The sequence below is a fragment of the Lagenorhynchus albirostris genome, chromosome 8 (genome assembly GCF_949774975.1).
Source record: "Lagenorhynchus albirostris chromosome 8, mLagAlb1.1, whole genome shotgun sequence".
NCBI classification, from domain to species: domain Eukaryota; kingdom Metazoa; phylum Chordata; class Mammalia; order Artiodactyla; family Delphinidae; genus Lagenorhynchus; species Lagenorhynchus albirostris.
Window position 1 is genome coordinate 8646536 of NC_083102.1, and position 23861 is coordinate 8670396.

The 23861-nt window shown below is 37.2% G+C and overlaps 1 protein-coding gene across 1 annotated transcript in view; it reads right to left on the reverse strand.

Annotated features, from left to right (window-relative positions):
- The window catches only part of CNTNAP2 (contactin associated protein 2), a 1428051-nt gene that overhangs the window by 1195406 nt on the left and 208784 nt on the right, over window positions 1-23861 (reverse strand). The window contains exon 4 of the mRNA XM_060157549.1: window positions 13105-13252. Within this exon, the coding sequence (XP_060013532.1) occupies window positions 13105-13252 (148 nt within the window). The remainder of the gene's footprint in view (window positions 1-13104; window positions 13253-23861) is intronic.

Genomic DNA, 23861 nt, shown 5'->3' on the forward strand with positions numbered 1-23861 from the left:
AAATTTGGAGTAGAAGTTAATCAGAGGGGTCATTAAACCAACTGTGCTCAGAGTCAAACACTTAAGAGAGTGAGTTTAATCATATTTTCACCTAATCCTTTGCAACATAGGAAAACCTTGTAAAAATGATTTGAGGGAAAGACTGATCTTTTCTATATAAGCACCATGCCATAGGAAAGAGGATTCCCCTCCCAAATATTAAAACATTTACATTTCTAAGTAAGTGTAAGGAGATACTTGCAATTCTCTAGATTCATTTTGTACAATACACAAATATGGCTGATAGAGCAAGTTTAAAAGAGCACAAACCACTCAATATACACAACCTGATAAACAGTAGGCTGACTGCAGAGGAGGAAGAATGTTGCATGTGGTTTTGCATGTTGTTGATACGACCAATGCTAGTAATTAATACAATCCATGTGGTGATATTTGGATCACATGGTGAAATCACATTTACACAGATAAAGGTCTTATCCAGAGCCTAATTTTACCAATAATTTCAGGAAAGAAGCGATCAAGAGACTTTAGTATAAGGCCTAAAATTAAGGCCCAATATTATGCATACATTGACATCTAAGAAAAACCAGGAGGGTCTAAAATAACCTACCACCAAGTTCCCCTCACACCCTGCTCCCATGGATCAGGTCCCCTAGCCAAAACTCCTCCCTTATCTCAGGGGTCAGGCAGAGTTCCTGCTTATTCCTGAGTGTTTAAGTTATGAAACATCTCCATTCAACACCTCAGTGATTACCTAGCTTATGAGTTATTTTCCAGGGAGCTGTGAACATAAATCTAGAGAGGGAAAGCAACCTAAAACAGGAATATCTTGCTCAAAACATTCCATAGATAAGGACTTTTCTCCTAGAAGAGATAATTATTTGGGGGTGCTTGGGGGTACAGTTATTGGAATGTTTAAAGAAATTGGTCCAGATCAATTGCCTTCTTTCTCCCCTAAGATCATTCTCCCAGTAACTGGGAGTGAAATGGAACATAGGACAGCTTCTTCAACTCCTCCCAGCTCACCAAAACAAGCATGAAAGGCTGAAAAGACTAATATGACACTGTCTGGAGCATAAGAAAATACTACATGTGTGCTCCATCCAGAATAGGAGTATAAAAAAGAAAACTGTGATAATTCTCTTCAAGTCTTGGTAAGAAGGATCTGACACTAGTCTAATAGGAATAAAATGATCAAATGTTTTAAAATGACTGATTTCTAATTTTTTTTTTTTTTTTTTTGTGGTACGCAGGCCTCTCACTGTTGTGGCACGCGGGCCTCTCACTGTTGTGGCCTCTCCCCTTGCGGAGCACAGGCTCCAGACGCGCAGGCTCAGCGGCCGTGGCTCACGGGCCCAGCCGCTCCGCAGCATGTGGGATCTTCCTGGACCGGGGCACGAACCCATGTCCCCTGCATCGGCAGGCGGACTCTCAACCACTGCACCACCAGGGAAGCCCTGATTTCTAATTTTTAAGTGATATATATCCAAGTAATTTGGGTTGCTGGAAATTTAAAAGTCAGCATACTAGATGATTATTTTATTAGATTGTTACTTTTAATTCATGAGGGTGATAACTGCCATCTTAAATATTTGTTCTTATCTCCCTAGCTAAGCTAATTTAAATAACAACTCAAGAATAAAAGCTAATAAAAAAAACTCTTAGTATATATTTGCAGCATTTTAAATTTTACTTTCCTCACATCAAACAAGGATTATAAGTAAAATATTGATGAACTGCATAACTGTAACTTGGACTTTAATACTCTTTGTAATCACCTAACATACATAAGGATTAACATACACGTAAAAAGGAGCTAAAATATCTCAGAAGCTGAGATTTCCTTTAGACATATACTGATGTTGATAAACTTTCTGCACAAAAATGCAAAGAAAGCTTGAGTTGTGTTGTTTGCAAGCTGTCCTCAAATGAGTGTATTTTGAAGATCAGTCATTTAAATTGTCCTGTTGGAAATTTGGGATGTGCAATATTGCTGAGATATTTTTCTTGTTAAATATCTCCTTCTATATGTTCTTATGGTGAAAACTGTGACAATGTTTTAGTCACTAGAATCTACAAATATTTTCTGTAGGTCATTGCTGTAATTATAAAAGTCCTTGTGGGTGGAGAAGAAGAAAAGAATAATTAACAAGAGGGGAGAGGTATCAAATGTCAGAGAGGAAGCAATGCTCTAGACTGCTATGCAGGATTCCTAGGTCTGCAATTAACTCCTTTATGCAAGTCACATAAACCTGTGAGTTTTGGTTTCCTCATTAGTCCAATAAGGGATTGGGCTGGGAAGTCTCTTGGGAACTTTTTAAAGTTCTGGTAGAGTACACATACCGCTCGGCTCTTCATTTTAATCAAAATGCCTTATTTGTAAACCATGCTGAAGCATGGTAATTTTTCATTACTTTATTCTTATCTTCAGTCAATTATCAGAAAATATTATGCTTTGTTTTAATGTTTATTTTTCTTGGAAAATTGTTTTATGAAAATAATTTTTGAATAATATTTGCAATACAAATATATCCTCTCTTATTCCATAATAGAAGTATATGATTATTCCTAACTTGGGGCTGCAAACATGGGTCTGATTACATGTTATTCTGTACTAATAATTCTGATTTGCTTTAAGTCAAAATTGTTGATTTTATATGTGAACTTTGAAAATTCCTGAGGGTAAATTTAAAGTTAGATTTTGTAGTAAACAATATAATGTAACCCTAACTCTAAATCAGTGACTTACAAAGTATTTCTCCTGAATATGAACTAGCTGTCACTTGTGACTGTCTTGTACTTAAGTAGAATGTTATACTTCCTCTGCCTTCTCATTGAACAAACTCAATAGTAACTATTTTCCAAGTAAATAAATCACACTGGAAAAAATTAATTAAATGCTGATAGCTTGTATCTCCACAGGCACAAAAAATGAGAATGAACTTCTTTGTTCTTCATTTTCATAAATCTCATTTCAATGCAAATGTCATCCTCAAATTTCAATCCAGGGATGAGACCCACTGCGTACCTGACTTTTTATTACATAAAATGATAGTACCTTATTATCTTTTAATATCTATACTTTTAAATTTAGATTGCTAAAAAAGTAAAGACTGTGACACAAATGATCCAGTCTATTTTCACCATCTCAACAAACAGCAGACTACTGCAAGAATGATCAGTTGCTGCACTATCACCACAGAGGTGAACCACAGTTAGATGTAGAGAAATAGAATATAAAATATTCCAATTCCAGTTTGAAAAACAATCTACTTTTTAAAGAACCAAAGAATACAACATGTGCTTGACTCTAAATCCCATTTCTCTTAATAGCAAGACCATTTCTGGTTATACACAGTAAATGTATTTATTTTTTATCTAACTGCACACAAGCTTAAGATCACAGCGTGTCCTTGCATACATAATACACTGGCATGACAATTTTAATTATCTCTTTACCGTGTATAACTTGACTTTGATAGCTATTAAATCTATTTTTATATGAATTTACTTTTATTTTCACATCACTCAGTATAAAGTTCAAGTTAATTAATGAGTGTGGTATTTTCCCCTCTGATGCGAAGCAATTTATATTTGTATTCCATGAAGCAGCCTCATGAAATTGTTCTTTAAGATAATCTTAAACAGAAATAACACAAGGTCTAGAAATATTTAACTAGAAAAAGAAATACTGAGTTCTTTCTTTTAAATACGGCTCTTCCGGTACACCTATGAAGACATTCAGTTTAGCAATTATTTCAACATTCTGTAGGCCCCTAGAACACCATTCAATATGATGTAATAGAATCATACCCTGTTTGAAAGAGAAATTAATGAAACAATCCCATTCACCATTGCAACAAAAGAATAAAATACCTAGGAATAAACCTACCTAAGGAGGTAAAAGACCTGTACTCAGTATAAGACACTGAAAGAAATCAAAGATGACACAAACAGATGGAGAGATATACCATGTTCTTGGATGGGAAGAATCAATATTGTGAAAATGACTATACTACCCAAAGCAATCTACAAATTCAATGCAATCCCTATCAAATTACCAATGGCATCTTTCACAGAACTAGAACAAAAAATCTTAAAATTTGTATGGAGACACAAAAGACCCCAAATAGCCAAAGCAATCGTTTCTTTTTAACATCTTTATCGAAGTATAATTGCTTAATAATGTTGTGTTAGCTTCTGCTGTATAACAAAGTGAATCAGCTATATGTATACATATATCCCCATATCCCCTCCCTCTTGTGTCTCCCTCCCACCCTCCTTATCCCACCCTTCTGGGTGGTCACAAAGCACCAAGCTGATTTCCCTGTGCTATGGAGAGCCAAAGCAATCTTGAGGAAAAAAACAAGAACAAAACAGAGCTGGAGGAATCAGACTCCCTGACTTCAGACTATACTACAAAGCTACAGTAATCAAGACAGTATGGTACTGGCACAAAAACAGAAACATAGATCAATGGAGCAGGATAGAAGGCCCAGAGATAAACCCACACACCTATGGTCAACTAATCTATGACAAAGGAGGCAAGGATATACAATGGAGAAAAGACAGTCTCTTCAATACGTGGTGCTGGGAAAACTGGACAGCTACATGTAAAAGAATGAAATTAGAACACTCCCTAACACCATACACAAAAACAAACTCAAAATGATTAAAGACCTAAATGTAAGATCAGACACTATAAAACTCTTAGAGGAAAACATAGGCAGAACACTCTGTGACATAAATTGCAGCAAGATCTTTTTTGACCCACCTCCTAGAGTAATGGAAATAAAGACAAAAATAAACAAATGGGACCTAATGAAGCTTAAAAGCTTTTGCACAGCAAAGGAAACCATAAACAAGGTGAAAAGACAACCCTCAGAATGGGAGAAAATATTTGCAAATGAATCAATGGACAAAGGATTAATCTCCAAGATCTATAAACAGCTCACGCAGCTCAATATCAAAAAAACAAACAACCCAATCAAAAAATGGGCAGAAGACCTAAATAGACATTTCTCCAAAGAAGACATACAGATGGCCAAGAGGCATATGAAAAAATGCTCAACATCACTAATTATTAAAGAAATGCAAATCAAAGCTACAATGATGTATCACCTCACACCAGTCAGAATGGCCATCATCAAAAAATCTACAAACAATAAATGCTGGAGAGGATGTGGAGAAAAGGGAACCCTCCTGCACTCTTGGTGGGAATGTAAATTGATACAGCCACTATGGAGAACAGTAGGGAGGTGCCTTAAAAAACTAAAAATAGACCTACCATACGACCCAGCAATCCCACTACTTGGCATATACCCTGAGAAAACCATAATTCAAAAAGAGTCATGTACCACAATGTTCATTACAGCACTATTTACAATAGCCAGGACATGGAACCAACATAAGTGTCCATTGACAAATGAATGGATAAAAAAGATGTGGCACATATATACAATGGAATATTACTCAGCCATAAAAAGAAATGAAGTTGAATTACTTGTAGTGAGGTGGATGGACTTAGAATCTGTCATACAGAGTGAAGTAAGTCAAAAAAGAGAAAACCAAATACTGTATGCTAACACATATATATGGAATCTAAAAAAAAAAGTGGTTCTGAGGAAACTAGGGGCAGGACAGAATAAATATGTAGACCTAGAGAATGGACTTGAGGACATGGGGAGGGGGAAGGGTAAGCTGGGAAGAAGTGAGAGAGTGGCATGGACATATATACACTACCAAATGTAAAATAGATAGCTAGTGGGAAGCAGCCGCATAACACAGGGAGATCAGCTCGGTGCTTTGTGACCTAGAGGGGTGGGATAGGGAGGGTGGGAGGGAGATGCAAGAGGGAAGGGATATGGGGATATAAGTATATATATATATATATATATATATATATCTGATTCACTTTGTTATACAGCAGAAACTAACACAACGATGTAAAGCAATTGTGCTCCAATTAAGATGTTAAAAAAAAGAGACACATTCACCCCAATGTTCATTGCAGTACTATTTACAATAGCCAAGTCATGGAAGCAACCTAAATGTCCATCAACAGACGAATGGAAAAAGAAGATGTGGTTCATATATACAATGGAATATCACTCAGCCATAAAAAGGAATGAAATTGGGTCATTTGTAGAGACATGGATAGATCTAGAGACTGTCATACAGAGTGAAGTAAGTCAGAAAGAGAAAAACAAATATTGTATATTAATGCATATATGTGGAATCTAGAAAAATGGTACAGATGAACCAGTTTGCAGGGCAGAAACAGAGACACAGATGCAGAGAACAAACGTATGGACACCAAGGGGGAAAAGGGGAGGGGTGGGATTAATTGGGAGATTGGGATTGACATATATACACTACTATGTATAAAATAGATAATTAAAAAGAACCTACTGCATAGCACAGGGAACTCCACTTCACTGTACAGTAGAAACTAACATAGCATTGTAAGACAACTATACCTCAATTAAAAAACAAAAGAAAATATACTGTCAAAAAGCATTATTTGAATAACATTAATAAAAAGAAATGTGTATTAGTAATAAAAATATCATACCCTGTCCAACCAATGAAGGAATTTATACAACATCAAGTAGTAAATAGTAATCAATTTTCACTGAGGGAATAAGGTAGATCTGCATCATTTACATCTGACATTAGTTCAGTTCAGCAAACATTAACTGTGTGCAGGGAGTCTGCTAATTAGTGGGACGCCAATGATGGCTAAGGTGACTGTGTCTGCCCGGTCCCCCCAATATCTTACAGTCTGCTACATTTTGGAATGTTTTGATGAATATTCCACTAGAAATATTTACATAGTGTAAAAGGAGTAAAGAAAAAATGATGTGCTTCATTCTGGAAATTCAGAGAAATCTTCTTGCTGGAAATTGCATCTCAAGTGAATCTTGGAGGATAAGACAATTTGGTCAGAAGAATGATGGAGAGGGTACCGCAGTTGGGGAGGAGATCTAGGATGAACACATGTTATGGAAGCAGGTCATGTATTTGGAAATACGGATAGTTTGTATTAGTGGAGCATAAAGTACAACATGGAAATGATAGGACATTAAGACAGCAGAGGTAATAGGAAGGGCACTATATGTCAAGCTAACAACTTGGACTTTATAGGCAAATGTAGGATCATAAAGTGTTTTAAGCACAGGCGTGATATGATCTGATTTGCATTTTAGATTTTAAATTAGCAACATACTTTACACATAGAATTCGACAAATGCTAATGGACGGATGAATCTGTGTCACAATATATTGATCCTCAAGCAACATACAAATCTTTTACTTCACATATGTGTGTGATGAACACAAAATACAATAATACAAGTATTACGCAAAATGAAATATCGAATGTAAATAGGAAAACATGGGTTGACATTCAGAAGTGTTTTTGCTTTTCTGCCCAGTTAAACTGATCTACACAGAAATTCTTACCAATTTTAATGAACAAATGTTGCACTGGATTGAATAATGTTTCCCCCAAATTCATAACCACCCAGCAACTCAAAATGTGGCCTTATTTGGAAACAGGGTCTTTGCAGATGTAATTAGTTCCTTTAAGATGAGGTCATACTGAATTAGAGTAGATCCTAACTCCAATGACTGGTGTCCTTGTAAAAAGGTCATGTGAAGACACAGAGACATAGACACACAGAGGGAAGACAGCCACGTGAAGGAAGAGGCAGGCATTGGAATGATGTGGCAACACCGGTCAGGGAACACCAAGAATTGCTAGCAACCACCAGATGCTAGAGGAGAGGCATGGGATGGTTCCTCTCTCTGAGCCTCCAGAAGGAAGCAACGCTGTTACCACCTTAATTTCAGACCTATGCTCTCTAGAAACATGAGAGAATAAATCTCTGTTGTCTTAAGCTACACAGTTTGTGGTATTTTGTTACGACAGCCCTGGGAACCTAATATACATACACCTGGCAGCATCTCTTGCCTAGGCAGCACGGGAGCTACGGCAGTTAGTCCGTGGTCCTTAGGAGAGAATATTTCCATTGGCACAGCATGAAAAGGACAAAACACTGTCCTCCTTCTAACTGTACTCGGCACCTCTTGATCTATTTTCCCCCCCGGCTGGCACTTAATTTCCACCAGGACTTGCACTGGGTAACATATATAGAGAGGCTTTATTAATTATTCATCCAAATTGAAAGCGTATATAAAAATGACTTTGGTTTGTGTGTACCCTGGTTTGCCAAGGTGCTGACCTTACTTTTATGAAGACTCTGGTTAAAAGCTAATTTAGTATTTGTCATCAGAAAATGCTCACTGCTTTAATCAATGCACCATGTAGGGATTTTGTAAGATGCATGTTTGAGTGCTTCAGACATAAACGATTTTTAAAAGTTATTAGACTGAGACCTCTCCCTTCTGCTTCATGCAGTCCCTTTGGTACAGAGTAAGAAGATTAGCATCAGTGTTTTGGGAGAAAGCTTACAGAGTCAGAAGACATTGGGAATATCATTAAGTTTTAAAAATAACAGCATGCACTTATTTCAACTAAACTTGAGGGAAAACCAAATGTAGAGGGAGCAGAATGATTTAAAATGAGTCTAAATTCATTGAAATTGGAATTCATATTATCATCAAGATGAGTCAGGAAACAAAAACAGCGGAAGCCCTAAAGGCTTAAAAGCAGTGGCCTGGAAATAAACTTCTCCCTCCACCTGGGACAGAGTGAACTTCTTACTTTCAACCTTGAGAAGTATCTAACTTCTCAGATGACAGAGTAACCATGGAAGGACTGCAGAGAAGAAAGATGACAAATACAAGGGGAATTACAGTAGGTACACGCTCCCACAGAAGCAACTTCATACTGATACTTTTCCTTCTCTAGTTCTTCTGGCAAACTTTTAAGTACAAGCCCATTCCTTAACCTGCAGGTATAAGACAGATCTCAGATAAACCCCCTAAAGGGTTTCTAAAAAGATGAGAGAATTCATTTCTTTTCCCTAGGAGTGATCAACGCCTAGTATCTCCTTGCTGGACTCTGGAATACACACAGGATTGCTGTTATTAAGGGGGCAAAATGGGAGTGTATCTGAGGGACACTTCCCCTCTCAAAGATCCATGATTCCCTTCCCACTGCAAACTCAAACAAAGCCCTTGAGGCAGTAGCTCACTAAATGGTAAGAAAAAAAAAAAAAAAAGAAAAGAAATAGAAGGCCACCTTCTACGAGGCCACTCTAGTCTGAATTCCAGTATAGGTAAGTTTAAATCATCGATTAATTTTGGAAAAGTTGTCCATAACAAATATGTTTAACACATCTTTTTCTTATTATAAACATGTATATTTTTCTTGTAAAAGACATAAATATATTTTGCATTCTTCATATATAGATATATGAAAAATAATGGGATCTGGACATTGGTTAGGAAAATGACCTGGTTAGAGGAATGACCAGTCATAAATTTTTGACAGTACAGACAGCTTCCATGATGATTAAATTATCGTTTTCCAAACTCAGAAAAAAAAATTAGAGATTGCCATTTAAAAAATAAATGTTAAAAAAAGGACACAGGAGAAAAATAAGAAGATGTTTTGGTTCTTATAATCTGTACCATCCAATATGGGAGCCAGTAGTCACGCTACTTAAAACTCAAATTCAAATGAATGAAAATTAAACACAGCTTAGTTCTCAGTTGTCTTAGCTACATTTCAAGTGCTCAGTAACCACATGTGGCTAGTGGCTGGAGCAGATCTAGAACACTGACATCTTTGTATAAAGTTTTATCTTACTTTATGTTGCCCATTTATCATTTACTCCACTGGCATCTATTGGTATAAAGGTTAATCCCGTTTCCCAAAGTGTAGGATTATTTTCCCCCCAGAGAGGTTTGGAAACTAGAAAAGTCTAGCATCCTATTTAGCTTCAAGCATTTTTCCTTCATGTCTTGTGATTGCCAAGGCCCAGGCTTGATGGAAAATCTCGTGATAGCACTAACAATAAAAAAAAAAAAAAAAAAAGACAGGGTTGGCTTTAAAAACTACTCAGTTAGAAAAACAGATAAATAGAAGACAATTCAACAGAAGTATGGGCACAGTTCTTGAACAAACCCTTCAAAAAAGAGGGTATACAAATTACAGTAAGCATAACCTCCTCAAAAATCAGGAAAATGTTCACTAACACTAAACTGCATATAATGAACAAACACCAGAATGGCTAAAACTTTCAAACGTTCATTTCTAAATGTCTGAATTTGTGGCGCAACTAGGAATCCTAGTACATTGGTTTTGACAGTCTAAATTGATAAAACCACTTTAGGAAATGTTTCTCATTATTAACAAAGTTAGACATACATATACCCTAATTTGGTATTACCCCTTCCTAGCTCTATACCTATGAAAAACGTTCATAGCAATTCTATTGAAATCACCAAAAACTGGAAACAACTCAATGTTTATCAACACGAAATGAATACATAATTGTAGAATAGGCATATGATAGAATAATATTATTCATGAAAATAAACAAATACCACAAATAACAACATGGGTAATTTCACAAATATTTTGAACAAAAGAAGTCAGAGGGGAAATAATGTATATTTTATTATTTCATTGGTATGAGATTTTAAAATTTTAAAAACTACCCTAATCTATGGGGATAAAAATCAGGTGAATATTTACCTTTAAGAAGTAGTAGTAACTGGGAGGGGGCTTGTTGGGTGCTTCTGAGGTGTCAATATAATTGACTTAACCTGATGAAGGTCACATGGGGTTCACTTTGTTAGAATTTAGGAGCAGGAAAACAGCAGTGGTGGTGAGGTCTTGTTGTACCACCAGGATGTCCGGTTTCCCTTTCAGCTCTGTCACTTAGGCTGTGTGCCTTTGGGAAATTTTTAACCCTCATTATTTGTATCCTAATAAATACTACTACTGGATTAATTGCTCCACTTTCTCTTACCATGTTTTTCTTATTTACTGTGATATTATTAACATTTAGCATATTTCATGACCCATGGAAATTGCTCAATAATTATTAATAAAATAAATTACATACATCATGTTTCCATGGAGAACATTACTTATTTTTCATTTACTGAAAACTGAACATGCTCCTTAGAAAATATGTCATGCAGACAAAAACATTTTGTTTTGGCCTCCCATCGTGATGCTGAAAGCTAGAATACGTATGAACACAGAGTTCCGTTCCCATGAATACCCAGATCACATAGTAGAAAGGCTCCCAGTTTATGTTGAGGGTCATTTTAGGCTTTTGAAAAGTTAAACCTTCTTCCTGAATATCTACATTCTCCTGAAGAACTAAATCTGTCTCTCTACTCATTATATTTGCTACTATAAAGTGATGACCAAATAAAAGAAACACCTATGGAATTTATTAAATGATCTCTTTGGCCCTTTTTTAGTAACCAGCCCAGTTTTCACATAGCAGTATTGCCCATGAATAAATACGATTTGGTCATCATTACAGGTACTAAATTCATACAAAGTGAAAGCTTTATATACTTTTTATTATAAACTACCAAATGTTTGGTTAATTTTTAAAAGCTTGCTCAATGGGACATTTGCATTTTCTGATTACAGTTAAGCTTTTGTTGCTATGGGTCTACAGGAAGGGATAGGGGAGAGTCTAATAGGAAACTCCTTGCGTGAAGCTGATCTCCTGATTCCCTGCCCTATCTGTATCCAGCATCCCTCCTCCCCCAGCAATTAGAACAGGAAGAAAAACTTCCCCGGAGGAGATGACTATTTTACCAGACACTTCATATTCTAAAGCTAGTGTCTGGGGGAATTCCCTGGTGGTCCAGTGGTTAGAACTCAGTGCTTTCATTGCTAAGGGCACATGTTCAATCCCTGGTTGGGGAATTAAGATCCCGCAAGACGTGAGGCGCAGCCACATCAAATAAAGCCAGTGTTTGCAAATCATGTGTTTGCAGACTGAATGTGTAGTACCTAGTGGCCTCAAAAAGCCTCAAATAATCTTTAAAGTAATTCTGTGTTAATACTGCCTTCATAGAAGCAAATAAGATCCATCTTCTCCAGAAGAAGCCACCATCAACCTCCACCTAAAAGAAGTTCCACAGATAAAGTTTTGAAGAAACTGAGGTCACAGTTCAAGAAGATGGATGGGCATAAAGTTAAGGACAAGAAGGATAGGCAGATAAGAATGCTAAGAAGAAGAAGGAAGAAAGGAAAGAATTAAGAGGAGGAGGGAGAGGAGGAGAAAGCACCACTAGCAAAACCGGCTGAAACAACAGACAGCAGAATGACAATCCCTAAAACTCCATATATTGGAATCATTAGACATAGGTATAATGTATTTAAAAAATACAAAAGGGTAATCAAAAACACGATTAAAGGAAAAGAAACTTTTTAGGTGACTGAGTAAGTTGTTTTTGTTTTTGTTTTTTGGTGCTACGTGGGCCTCTCGCTGCTGTGGCCTCTCCCATTGCGGAGCACAGGCTCCGGACGCGCAGGCTCAGCGGCCATGGCTCACGGGCCCAGCCGCTCCGCGGCATGTGGGATCCTCCCGGACCGGGGCACGAACCCGTGTCCCTTCAACGGCAGGCGGACTCTCAACCACTGCGCCACCAGGGAAGCCCCCTGAGTAAGTTTTTAAAAGGAACTAATAAAACTTCTAGACATATAAAATATAATTGACCTTAAAACTCAGTGGTTGGCTTTAAAATAACAAAAGGTATATATAATTAGAGAGAACAAGAAGGAAGTTCTTAAGACTGTTTTCAAATCCATCACAGAGTCAAAAAGATGAATAAGAGTGTAAGTTTCTGTTTTTTAAATATTTCATAAGACTTCAAGCAACTTTATGAATAAGCTTTGCTGTTTTAGCCTACTGAACAGAAATCATTTCCCAAGTCCTCTACTTAAGGTGTCCTTAAGATATTCTTATATGTGTGTTTGTGTAAAAATGTAAATATATATTTATAACATACAAACAACCTTATATATTATTTATATAAAGAAACATTGCAATTTACTGTCAGAGAAAGCAACTAATATTAAATAATTCAAAATAACAAAATTACTAATTAAATGAAGATGACAAAATCCACCACAAATTTCGACAGAATGGTACTCACAGTAAGAACAGCCGTAGACCTCAATTCTGAGCCCAATGCGGCCTTCTCCGTTCCAATCCAGAGGCACGATGCGCACATAGCGGGCGATCACTGGATGCTGTAAATCATGCCGAACCACACTATCGGAGTTGACGTTCCCAGGAAATGCCTGAAAAATAAACGGGATTCGAAAATTAGGGGAAAATACTTTAGAAACAACCATGTTCTCTATGTGCTGCAATAAACTTAAGTATTTTTATCCAATGGAGGGATTTCATATTCTCTAAACCATAAACAATTTGAAAAAAGCTTCTATATGTTCTTTATTTGAAAACACATCCAATTTTAAATGGGAACTAGGCCAAAGTTTCCATGGGTCCTTTCATATGTGGAAATGCACACATATATTAGAAGAATGAAACACTGTGGCACGCACTGTAGTATCCAGTAAACATTTAAATTACGAGTTCTATTATTTCACATTTAAACTATACAATAAGCAATTTTTCACAGAATCCAACTGTATTTCTTGCTTTTTAAAAATCTCCTCTATGTTACCTTCCCATACCATCATTACAAATTTGAAAATTTTTTCAACATAAGCTCGGTAAAAAGAGCAGAGGCTTGTGCAGAGGCGTGGGACTTCTACCTTTTATTAGCATAAATATACGTGAGTGGATCAGAAACATGTTTATTTCATTTTTCTTATTTATAGAAGATTCTGTCAAGAATCATTTGCCATGAATCTTTTTTTATGTTGAAAGTTCACATCGTCTATATTTTTTCAGCAGAGAACAAATGGATTTTCTTTGGGCATGGCTATCATTCATCAGCAAACATTTATAAAACATTTACTGCATAATAAGTATAAAGCAAGATAATACAGGGGGCACAGGGATAGGGAAAGCCATAGATGCCACTCTCAAAAAGAATCTAATAAGAAGAATTTAATAATAGGAAAAATGTCAGTATAAAATTATAATTTAAAGCAAGGACGATTTAAATCAAGAGACCATGATATTTTAGAATATGTCAAATAAATGAGAAATATATGTGTTTACTGTTTTAAACATGAACCACTTAATTTCATATATACATTCTAGCTGTCCCTACCTTAGATAACTTTAGTTTTTGGAAAGCTATATTCTACATGAGATCTTTTATATTTATTTAAATAATCTCCTAAACATTGAAATAAAAATTTTAAAAAGACCACTGAACTTTTTTAGTCACGAAAAGATACAACATAAACACTATTTTACATTGCTAATCTGTTATATTCTTGACCTAAGGTTTTGAATTTGCTTCTATTTAAAATCAGGAGTTTCATCTTTTTGAAATATCTCTTTTATAACAACTTTTAAGAGTTATAAAATTAATAAGAGGCAAGTAAAGAGATGCTTTTAATAAAAAGTACATCGCAGCTTTGAAACGGAAGGCTCTGGTTTAATTGCACACAAATATCACAAAGGTAAATTTGTGGTATAAAGTTGGTTACCCAGCGCTCATTCTCCAGTCATACTCCTGGCCTCCAAAATACAAAATGTAGGGCTTCCCTGGTGGCGCAGTGGTTGAGAGTCTTCCTGCCGAGGCAAGGGACACGGGTTCGTGCCCCGGTGCGGGAAGATCCCACATGCCGCGGAGCGGCTGGGCCCGTCAGCCATGGCCGCTGAGCCTGTGCGTCCAGAGCCTGTGCTCCGCAGCGGGAGAGGCCACAACAGTGAGAGGCCCGCGTACCGCAAAAAAAAAAAAAGCAAAATACAAAATGTATAGTGTAAGACCTAGTAATACAGGGAGCGTACTGCAATATTTCCTCAAGATTTAAACTATTTTATAGAACGTAAGATGGTTCCAACAATCTGCATCGTGGGTCATAGTCTATAACATGTACAATTTCATGCTTTGGAAACTGGGATCCTCTTCAGTAATGATTTTTGTTGTGTTCTCCTTGGTTTTCCTCAAGCTACATACTGTCACTGCCTTTTCAAAATAGCCACACCCACTTCAATCCTTCATTGGACAAAACCATTTGAGCTTCAGGTCTTAAATTTCATCACTTAAATAGACATCTTCTTTGCATCTTGTTGACAACATTTGATTAAGGAAAATAGTAAAAAGTTTTTTTTCTTTTTAGGTATTTTTCTAACCAGCTTTTAGTTTTACAAAGAAGCCACAAATCTAACTACTTTATTAAACCATGGCTGAATTTTAATATCACTATTGGTTGTTCTGTCTTCAAAAGCAATACCAATGAGAATCCCTGAATAAAATCACCTGAATTAAATCCCTGATGGCAGATAGGTTAATCTAAATATTATGTTTTTATAAAAATATTATTTATTTAATTTATTTATTTTTGGCTGCGTTGGGTCTTCATTGCTGCGCGGCCTTTCTCTAGTTGCAGTGCGCGGGCTTCTCACTGGGGTGGCTTCTCTTGTTGTGGAGCACGGGCTCTAGGCGTGCAGGCTTTAGTAGTTGTGGCATGCGGGCTCAGTAGTTGTGGCTCGCGGGCTCTAGAGCGCAGGCTCAATAATTGTGGCGCACAGCTTACCTGCTCCATGGCACGTGGGATCCTCCCGGACCAGGGCTCGAACCTGTGTCCTCTGCATTGGCAGATGGATTCTTAACCACTGTGTCACCAGGGAAGCCCTAAATATTATCTTAAATAATATTCAACAAAAGCCACCAAACAATTTTAACTTAAGGATCAACTATATGCTTAACATGGTGCTAGGTGGTATATGAATATTAACAACAAAGACAGCAAGTAACTTTCTTGGAACCCTGCTTCTGAGACATTTGTAGCCTTATGAGGCCTGAAAGAAGAAAAATACTCCTCTGCGTTTCTCCTCTACTCCCAGTGCTTTATTTCTGACACCAGATGTAGGGGTTTTCCCACATGTCACACAATCCTTTATGGACACCAGCTGGCGTCCCATAATTTAACTTAATTCTAATACTATCTACCTGGAGATAGATTCAGATCCCACAGGTTAAGGGCTCAGTCCCACAAGATGACCCCCACTTCAGATGCCAATCTCAAGTCCAGTTTGTCACCTATGCTTCTGACAGACCATATGACAGAGGTTCCATGACCACCTCCTTAGATTCAATCACTTGCTGCAGAGCTCACAGGACTCAGAACAGTTTACATACTAGATTACTGGTTTACTATGAAGGATGTAACTCAGGAACAGCCAGATGCAAGGGGTGCATAGAGCAAGGTGGCTGCGAAGGGGTGCCGAGCACTCTCCGCACGTACCACCCTCCCGGCACCTACACTTACCAAGCTTTCTGAACTCCTGAACTTCTGGGTTTGTATGGTGGCTGAAGTATGCAGGCATGATGATTAAATCATTGGCCACTGGTGCCTGAATTCAATCTCCTGCCCCTCTCTCCTTCCCAGAGGTCAGGATGAGGCTGCAAATTCCAACTCTCTAATCACACAGTTGGTTCCCCTGCTAACCAGCCCCATCTCACAGTTACCTAGGGGCTTTCCAAAAATCACCTCATTGACATGAACTCAGGTGTGGTTGAAAGGAACTTGGTGTTCATACCAAAAGACACCCATTTCAGCTTTATTGCACTTATCACTTAGGAAGTCCCAAGGGTTTTAGAAGCTGTGTGACAGAAAACATGGATCAAGAGAGAAAAAAAAATTTCTTTTTATAAATCATGATGTCACAGGCCTTACTGCAAAAGGCAGCATCAAAAGGAAGTACAGAAGTGCGTGGCATAGCTAGTAATTTCCATAGTACTTGGAATCCTATGAAAACTATGTAATCAGGAAAACTACAGAAAGAGATAGACCTCAGCTGGGTCGGAGGGCAGAATGGTGTTCAGGAGGTAGAAAGGGAGTAGGACACAGGGGAGAACAGGAAAAGGCTGGCATAAAGAAGGAGCTCAGATCTAGGGCTAGATACTTTTCCTTCTCTAGTTCTTCTGGCAAACTTTGAAAACCTAGGGGCAGGACGGTAATAAAGTTCTTTTCATTCCTTCTCCCTGTGTCTGTCCCCCCAAAAGGATTTGACTAGCTTATCTGGAAAATCTACTTTAGAACTATAATTGTGGACTCTGAAAACATGAACTAAGGTATATTCAGGAATAAGTAATAAGGACATAAGTCTGATTGGAAGTGTTTATATTGGAACATCATGAATGTTTTAACAAGTTCTGTCTGATTATGGACGAAAGAACCTAGCATGCATTTCTTTTTTTAAGATGACAGAATGAGAGCCATATTCAGGAGATCCTAGGTGGTGGGAGATCATCGTGGGGGCAGAAAGATTAGCAACAAACAGTTAAGAGTGGATGCCACATGGTGGTAAGGGAAAGTAAGAAAATAAAAGAGATCTATTTCAAAAGAAGAAGTAACAACATTTTGAGAGAAGGGAGTAAGAGAAAAGATACAGAGCAACCTATTCCCAGGTATTAACATATTGGCATTGGTGACAGAAAGAGGGAAGGGGGATAAAACAGTAGACATCCATTCCTTCCTTCCCCAGCAAACACTGCTCTTTAAGTAACAGCAACCAGATTTTCTTTAAAATTTCTTTAAACATTACCCAGACTTCACTCTTAATCCACCTGATCCAGGAGAGGCAGACGCCTCTCTCTGACACCAGGGGTGGGCACCTAACTCAATGAGGCGCAATTTTAGCACTTCTGCTGGAATAATTCATTCACATATTCACTCATTGATCCATCCACTTATTCATTCGCTCAGGAAATATCTGAGAGTCTTTTATGCACCAGATACTGTTCAAATCACTGGGGAGACAGGGGTGAACAATACAGAGTTTCAGTTCACATTTATATTATTAAAGTACATAGTATGGCAGTACAGAGTGGAGCAGATAATAAATAAAATACAATGAATATATTTACAATAGCTAGGACATGGAAGCAACCGAAATGTCCATTGACAGAGGAATCGTTAAAGATGTGGTACCTGTATACCATAGACTGTTACTCAGCCATAAAAAAGAATGAAATAACGCCATGTGCAGCAACATGGGCGGACCTAGAGATTGTCATACTGAGCAAGGAAGTCAGACAGAGAAAGAAAAATATCATACACCGCTTATATGTGGGATCTAAAAAATATGTACAAGTGAACTTATTTACAAAACAGAAATAGAGTCACAGATGTAGGAAACTTATGGTTACCAGGGAGGTAAGGGGGGAGGGATAAATTGGGAGATTGGGATTGACATATACACACTACTATATAAAAAATAGATAACTGATAAGGACCTACTGTATAGCATAGGGAACTCTTCTCAACACTCTGTAATGACCTATATGAGAAAAGGATCTAAAAAAGAGTGGATATATGCATATGTATAACTGATTCACTTTGCTGTACAGCAGAAACCAACATTTTAAATCAACTACACTCCAACGAAAATTTAAAAAAATAATATACAATGAATATATATATATTGAAGATACCAAGTTATATAATATGTATATATTGTTATATATTACAGGCATGCCTCATTTTTCTGCTTCACAGATACTGTGTTTTGTTTTCTTTTTTTTTTTTACACAAATTGAAGGTTTATGGCAACACTGACTGCAGCAAGTCTATTGGCACCATTTTTCCAACAGCATTGCTCACTTTATGTCTCTGTGTCACATTTTGGTAATCCTTGCAATATTTCAAACTTTTTCATTATTATTATACTCGTCATGGTGATCTGTGATCAGTGATCTTTGATGTTACTACTACAATTGTTTTGGGGTGCCATGAACCATACCCATATAAGATAGTGAACTTAATCTAGAAATGTGTGTGTTCTGACTGCCCCACTGACTGGTCATTCCTCCATCTCTTTTCCTCTCTTTGGGCCTCCTGATTCCCTGAGACACAACAATACTGAAATTAGGCCAAGTCATAAATCTAAGTGTTTAAATGAAAGGAAGAGTCAACTGATGCAGCAAACTTCATCGTTGTCCTATTTTAAGAAAGTGTCACGGCCGCCCCAGGCTTCAATGAGCACCACCCTGCTCAGTCAGCAGCCGTCCACGTGGAGGCAAGACCCTCCAGCAGCAAAAAGGTGACAACTCCCTGAGGGCTCAGATGACAGCTCACGGGTTTTAGCAATGAAGTATTTTTAAATTAAGATATGCCCATTGTTTTTAGACATAATGGTATTGCACACTAAATAGACCACGGTATAGTATAAACATAACTTTTACACTGCTTCACCGGGAAACCAAAAACGTCATGTGACTCACTGTATTGCGATATTCTCTTTACTGTGGCGATCTGGAACTGAACACGCAATATCTCCCAGGTATGCTTTTATATATATATATATATATATATACACACACACACACACACACACACATATATGTATACATATATATACATATGTGTGTGTGTGTGTGTGTATATATATATATATATAAAATTACATATATCGTGTACACAAAGGCCAGAAATGCGAACATCTTGAGTATACTTTGCATGTTCTGAGGACAGTAAGGAAGCCAGAGTTTGTGGAGCACACTGAAGAAGCAAGGAGGGCCTGCAGGCCATGATAATGTTGTCAGTTTCATTTTAATTGGGCTGGAAGGAAATCCACTGCAGAGTTTTAAGCAAAAAAGTCACATAATTTGATTTTTAAGACTGGGGCCAGTAAAATCCCCCTCCCCAAATAAAGCAAAGTTCCTAGGAAAATAGAAGACTAGAGCATAACATAAAACCTAGGATAGTGGTGGATGGAATAATCTGGTGACATGTGCTCCAGAGGAGTGGGGTTGTTTATGGAAAAGGTAGGAACGCTGGAGTGGATGTGAGTGCTGGAGAGGAGCGACAGAACACTTCTTGTATCCTGGATCCCAAATGTGTGACATATGTGAGAAGAAAACAAAACAATACACAGAGCCACTAGGAATGAAAGCACTCCATCCACTGAGCTCCTGTTGGCCACTGTATTATAAAGGGATGGATGTCAGGGAAAGACAAAGTAGGCCCATCTGTGATGACATCATTTCAGCATCTAAATTCAGAGCTTGCTGAAGAAAGCCTACAGTCTTTCTGATTATTTGACCTGTGTTCTCATTTGTTTGCTTTTAAGGAAACTGAAAGAATAGCGACTAATACAAAGATATTTAAAGGGAAAGATAATTAGTGAAGATTTAAATATATTGCATTTGAGACTTCTCCATCAGATTGAAAGGTCACATAGAAAATTGGAGATGTTTAGGATAGCTTTTCAGAAAGGGTAACATTTATTACTTATGAACAAATGCAGGGCATATGGTATTCAGAATTCACAGCATCAGTAGATTGTGTTTATTGTACTTCTTTTCACTTCCAAGCATACTGAGATTTAAGACAGTACCCTAAATTGAAGTTTAAAACATTTCAAAAGAATGGTGTAGGTGTTCCCAATCATTGTCTTGAATATAAAGGTGTAAATATACGGGAAATGTCTCATCTATAGCAGTATTTGGAAAAGTTAAGAAAAGTAAAGGAGGTGTAGTCATTGATTTTTATAAAAACAACATCTAATATTTATACATCACTTTATTATTTAAAGCGTTCTAGTACACTCTGTATTGTCTGTGCCTCATAGGAAATTCTAAGTTTGGAAGGGATGCTATGTTTTCAAATCGGGAAACTCAGGCTCTGAGAAATTAGAGGACTTACTGGATGTCGAGTAGCTAGTCTGGGTAAACCAGGGCAAAGTAACAAGAGCGTCCACTCCCACACTGACCTTTGTTTGAGAATCAAATTTTCAGCTGGGAATAAAGCTTTTTCTATTTAATAGGCACAACACATTTTATTTTTGATATTTGATGTTACCCATTTGAATGTCAAATTTAAAATTTGATAGATAATTTTTATCCGACCACACTTTGGATGTACACTTGATTTCCATCCCACTAATTAGCATATTTTGCCTGCATCCTTTACTGTTCTCAGCATTTTTATTTCCATGAAGTTTGACAACATTAATATCTTCTTTTCTCATGCATTTTCCCCAAAGATGCTCCTACTGTGATCATTAGCCAAAGCTCCTCTGCAAATTCTAATACAAGCAATTAAAAAGTTTGCATGACACTGTTTATTATGAAAAGAAAGGCAGGTCTGCTATAGTGCAAATACTATTTAAGTAGTAATGGCTACATTGTCACACGGTTTGAAAAGAACATTTTTTTCCCCACATCATTTGACTCTCACTTGCACTTTTTCACATGAATGTAAAAAAAAAAAAAAAGAAAGGAAAAAACAAGGTAAGATATACAGCTGATTTTTACAAAACCCTTATGATTTGTAAATCTGTATCCAAAATTGAAAAATTACAAAGGAACTTGAATCTTTCTTGAATAGAACGCTATCCTTTAAAACTCAACCTTCATTTAGACAAACGTCACACAAAATGTATGCTTTGTGGGTACATGGAAGCACCAGCCAACTTCAGCGCTGTAAGACTGAAAATCAATTTGCATAAGCTTGTGAATTACACGTCACTGCTACTAAATCTCCCGTACTGGCTGTGATTTGTATATACGCTTAGAAGGATTTTTTATTTAGTTATTTATTTTTTTACTAACATAGCATTTATGTAATTCGCCAAGCTTCATGCTTAGTAAAACAGAACAATATAACGTAATGCTAAACTGATGGTGCTCGTTCTGAGTTACTGTCTTATAAATTATTAAAATATACAGCCAAGAGAGCTTTTTTTTTAAAAAAATTGAGTTGTTCAGAAAGCTAACTGCAGAATAATCTAAGTATCACTGAAGTTTTAATAACTGAAACTTTCCCACCGTGTGCACTGAATATTTCTTCTAGTTCAAACAATAATTCCGATGGCCTAAGAGAGGAGAGGCAGACTTTTTCTGTAGAGTACCAAATGGTAAATATTTTCAGCTTAGCATGCTGCATACCTTTCAGTCCCAGATCCTCCTTCTTCTTCCTTTTCCTTTTTAACAACACTTGAAAAATGTAAAAACCATCTTCGTTCACAGACATTAAAAGAACAGGCATGGACCAGAGTTAGCCCATGGGCTAGAGTTTGCCAACCCCTGGTCCAAGACAATCTTTCAAATTAATAAATCCTCCCTCAGAGAGGAAGCCAAATCTAAAATCATCAGCAGACTTTTGAGCCCCTTGGCATTTAAAAACCAACAAACTTTGGAAAAGCATTTTGTCCACCCTTGAAGCGTATGATTTATCAGACTGGAGGAAAATGTATAGGGATTTAGAAGGATGTCAGGTATAATGCAGGAAGTAACATTTTCCCTCAAATTCATTATTATGCGGTTTGAAGTGTAACTTAGAAAGTATTTCATGAAGGGAATAAATATATTTAGTCTTCACTAAAACCTCACCTTTTCAGAAACCTAAAATAAGGGATTGCAAGCTCAAGGTTTTGCTTAAGACTGAAAAATGTGTCTAAAACACCCAGCTCTTGTATAAGCAAGCCTATAGGAGGGGCTTTTAGTGCTACAACAAGTCTCACAAATGGCAAATTATGTGAGAAAAACAACCACACACGAATACTTCTTAAAGTGAGAGATCTTATTTTCTTAAGACAGAAAATGCTGCGGCTGCCATAGAAACACATATTGAGTCCTTAAGTTGATATCATAAACCTGTGATCATTCTAATTACTTTTCTTTCAGTTTAATTTTATTTCTTGCTGGATTTTAAATTTTATTGTCCTCATGCCATCAATTCCTATCAAAAGGTAGAAACAGATTTTCTACTGTGCAACCTTGATCGGAGTCTCCAAGCCTCAGTTTGACTCCCTGCCGAGGCAGAAAGAAAAGAAGTACCTTCGTAAAGTACTACATGTTACCGCCCCACTCTGGCCTCTTCACCTGCACGCTCTGGTCATCCTCTTGATCGGGCTGTACAAACACATCCTGCAGGACTCAGCTTACATAAGCTTCTGGAGTAAGTCCTTTCCCTGACACTCACTCCTCAATCACCCACCGTTCTGCAGGGAGCCTCATAGCATCCTATACTTTTCTTTCCCTTCATTCAATTGTAATAACTTCATTATGTCTGTGATCATCCACCTAATCACTGTTTCAGACATAAAGTCAGCATGGAAGCTTGTGATCAAACCTCTGGTTCCCCGCTATTCTGCTGTCCCTAGCACAGTGGATGGTGTTTGGTGAGTATCAGTTTACTGCCCGGTTAAAGGAATAAATAAAAGTGTTCATTCCCAAACTCCCACCTGGTTACATTTCACAGCTCTTATTTTGGGATGTACCAAAAACGAATTCAAAAATACTTATAGTTAATAAACCATATGTTAGATAATATCCTACAGGAAAAAAATAGAGCATGCTTGTCTGATTCGACAGACACTAGGTTAATAAAACAAGTTTTCCCAGAGTTATGGGGATGTCATTATCCATATATAAAGTATCTGGGAATTCCAGAGATCATGAGGGAAAAACAGGAAACAGTCATGCAAAAATCACATCAAAATCAGGGGAGAAATGCTAGGATCAATGTGAAAATTAACACACACATACACACACACACAAACCCGACCATCAAATCTCTATGTTCACTTCTGTAGTGCACTTGAACTCTGCTAAAAGCATATTCTTTAGATTGTTAAACCACAGCAAACATGTTGGGGAAAAATGCCAAGATATTTTATCTACATGTAAGCAGCAATACTCTCTCTGGACGCTTCTGCTCTAGACTCAGATATTTCTTATCCTTTTCGTGTTATGAACAGATTTTAGAATTATCTTACTAGAAGAACCATTAATCAATTAAAAATTATGATGTA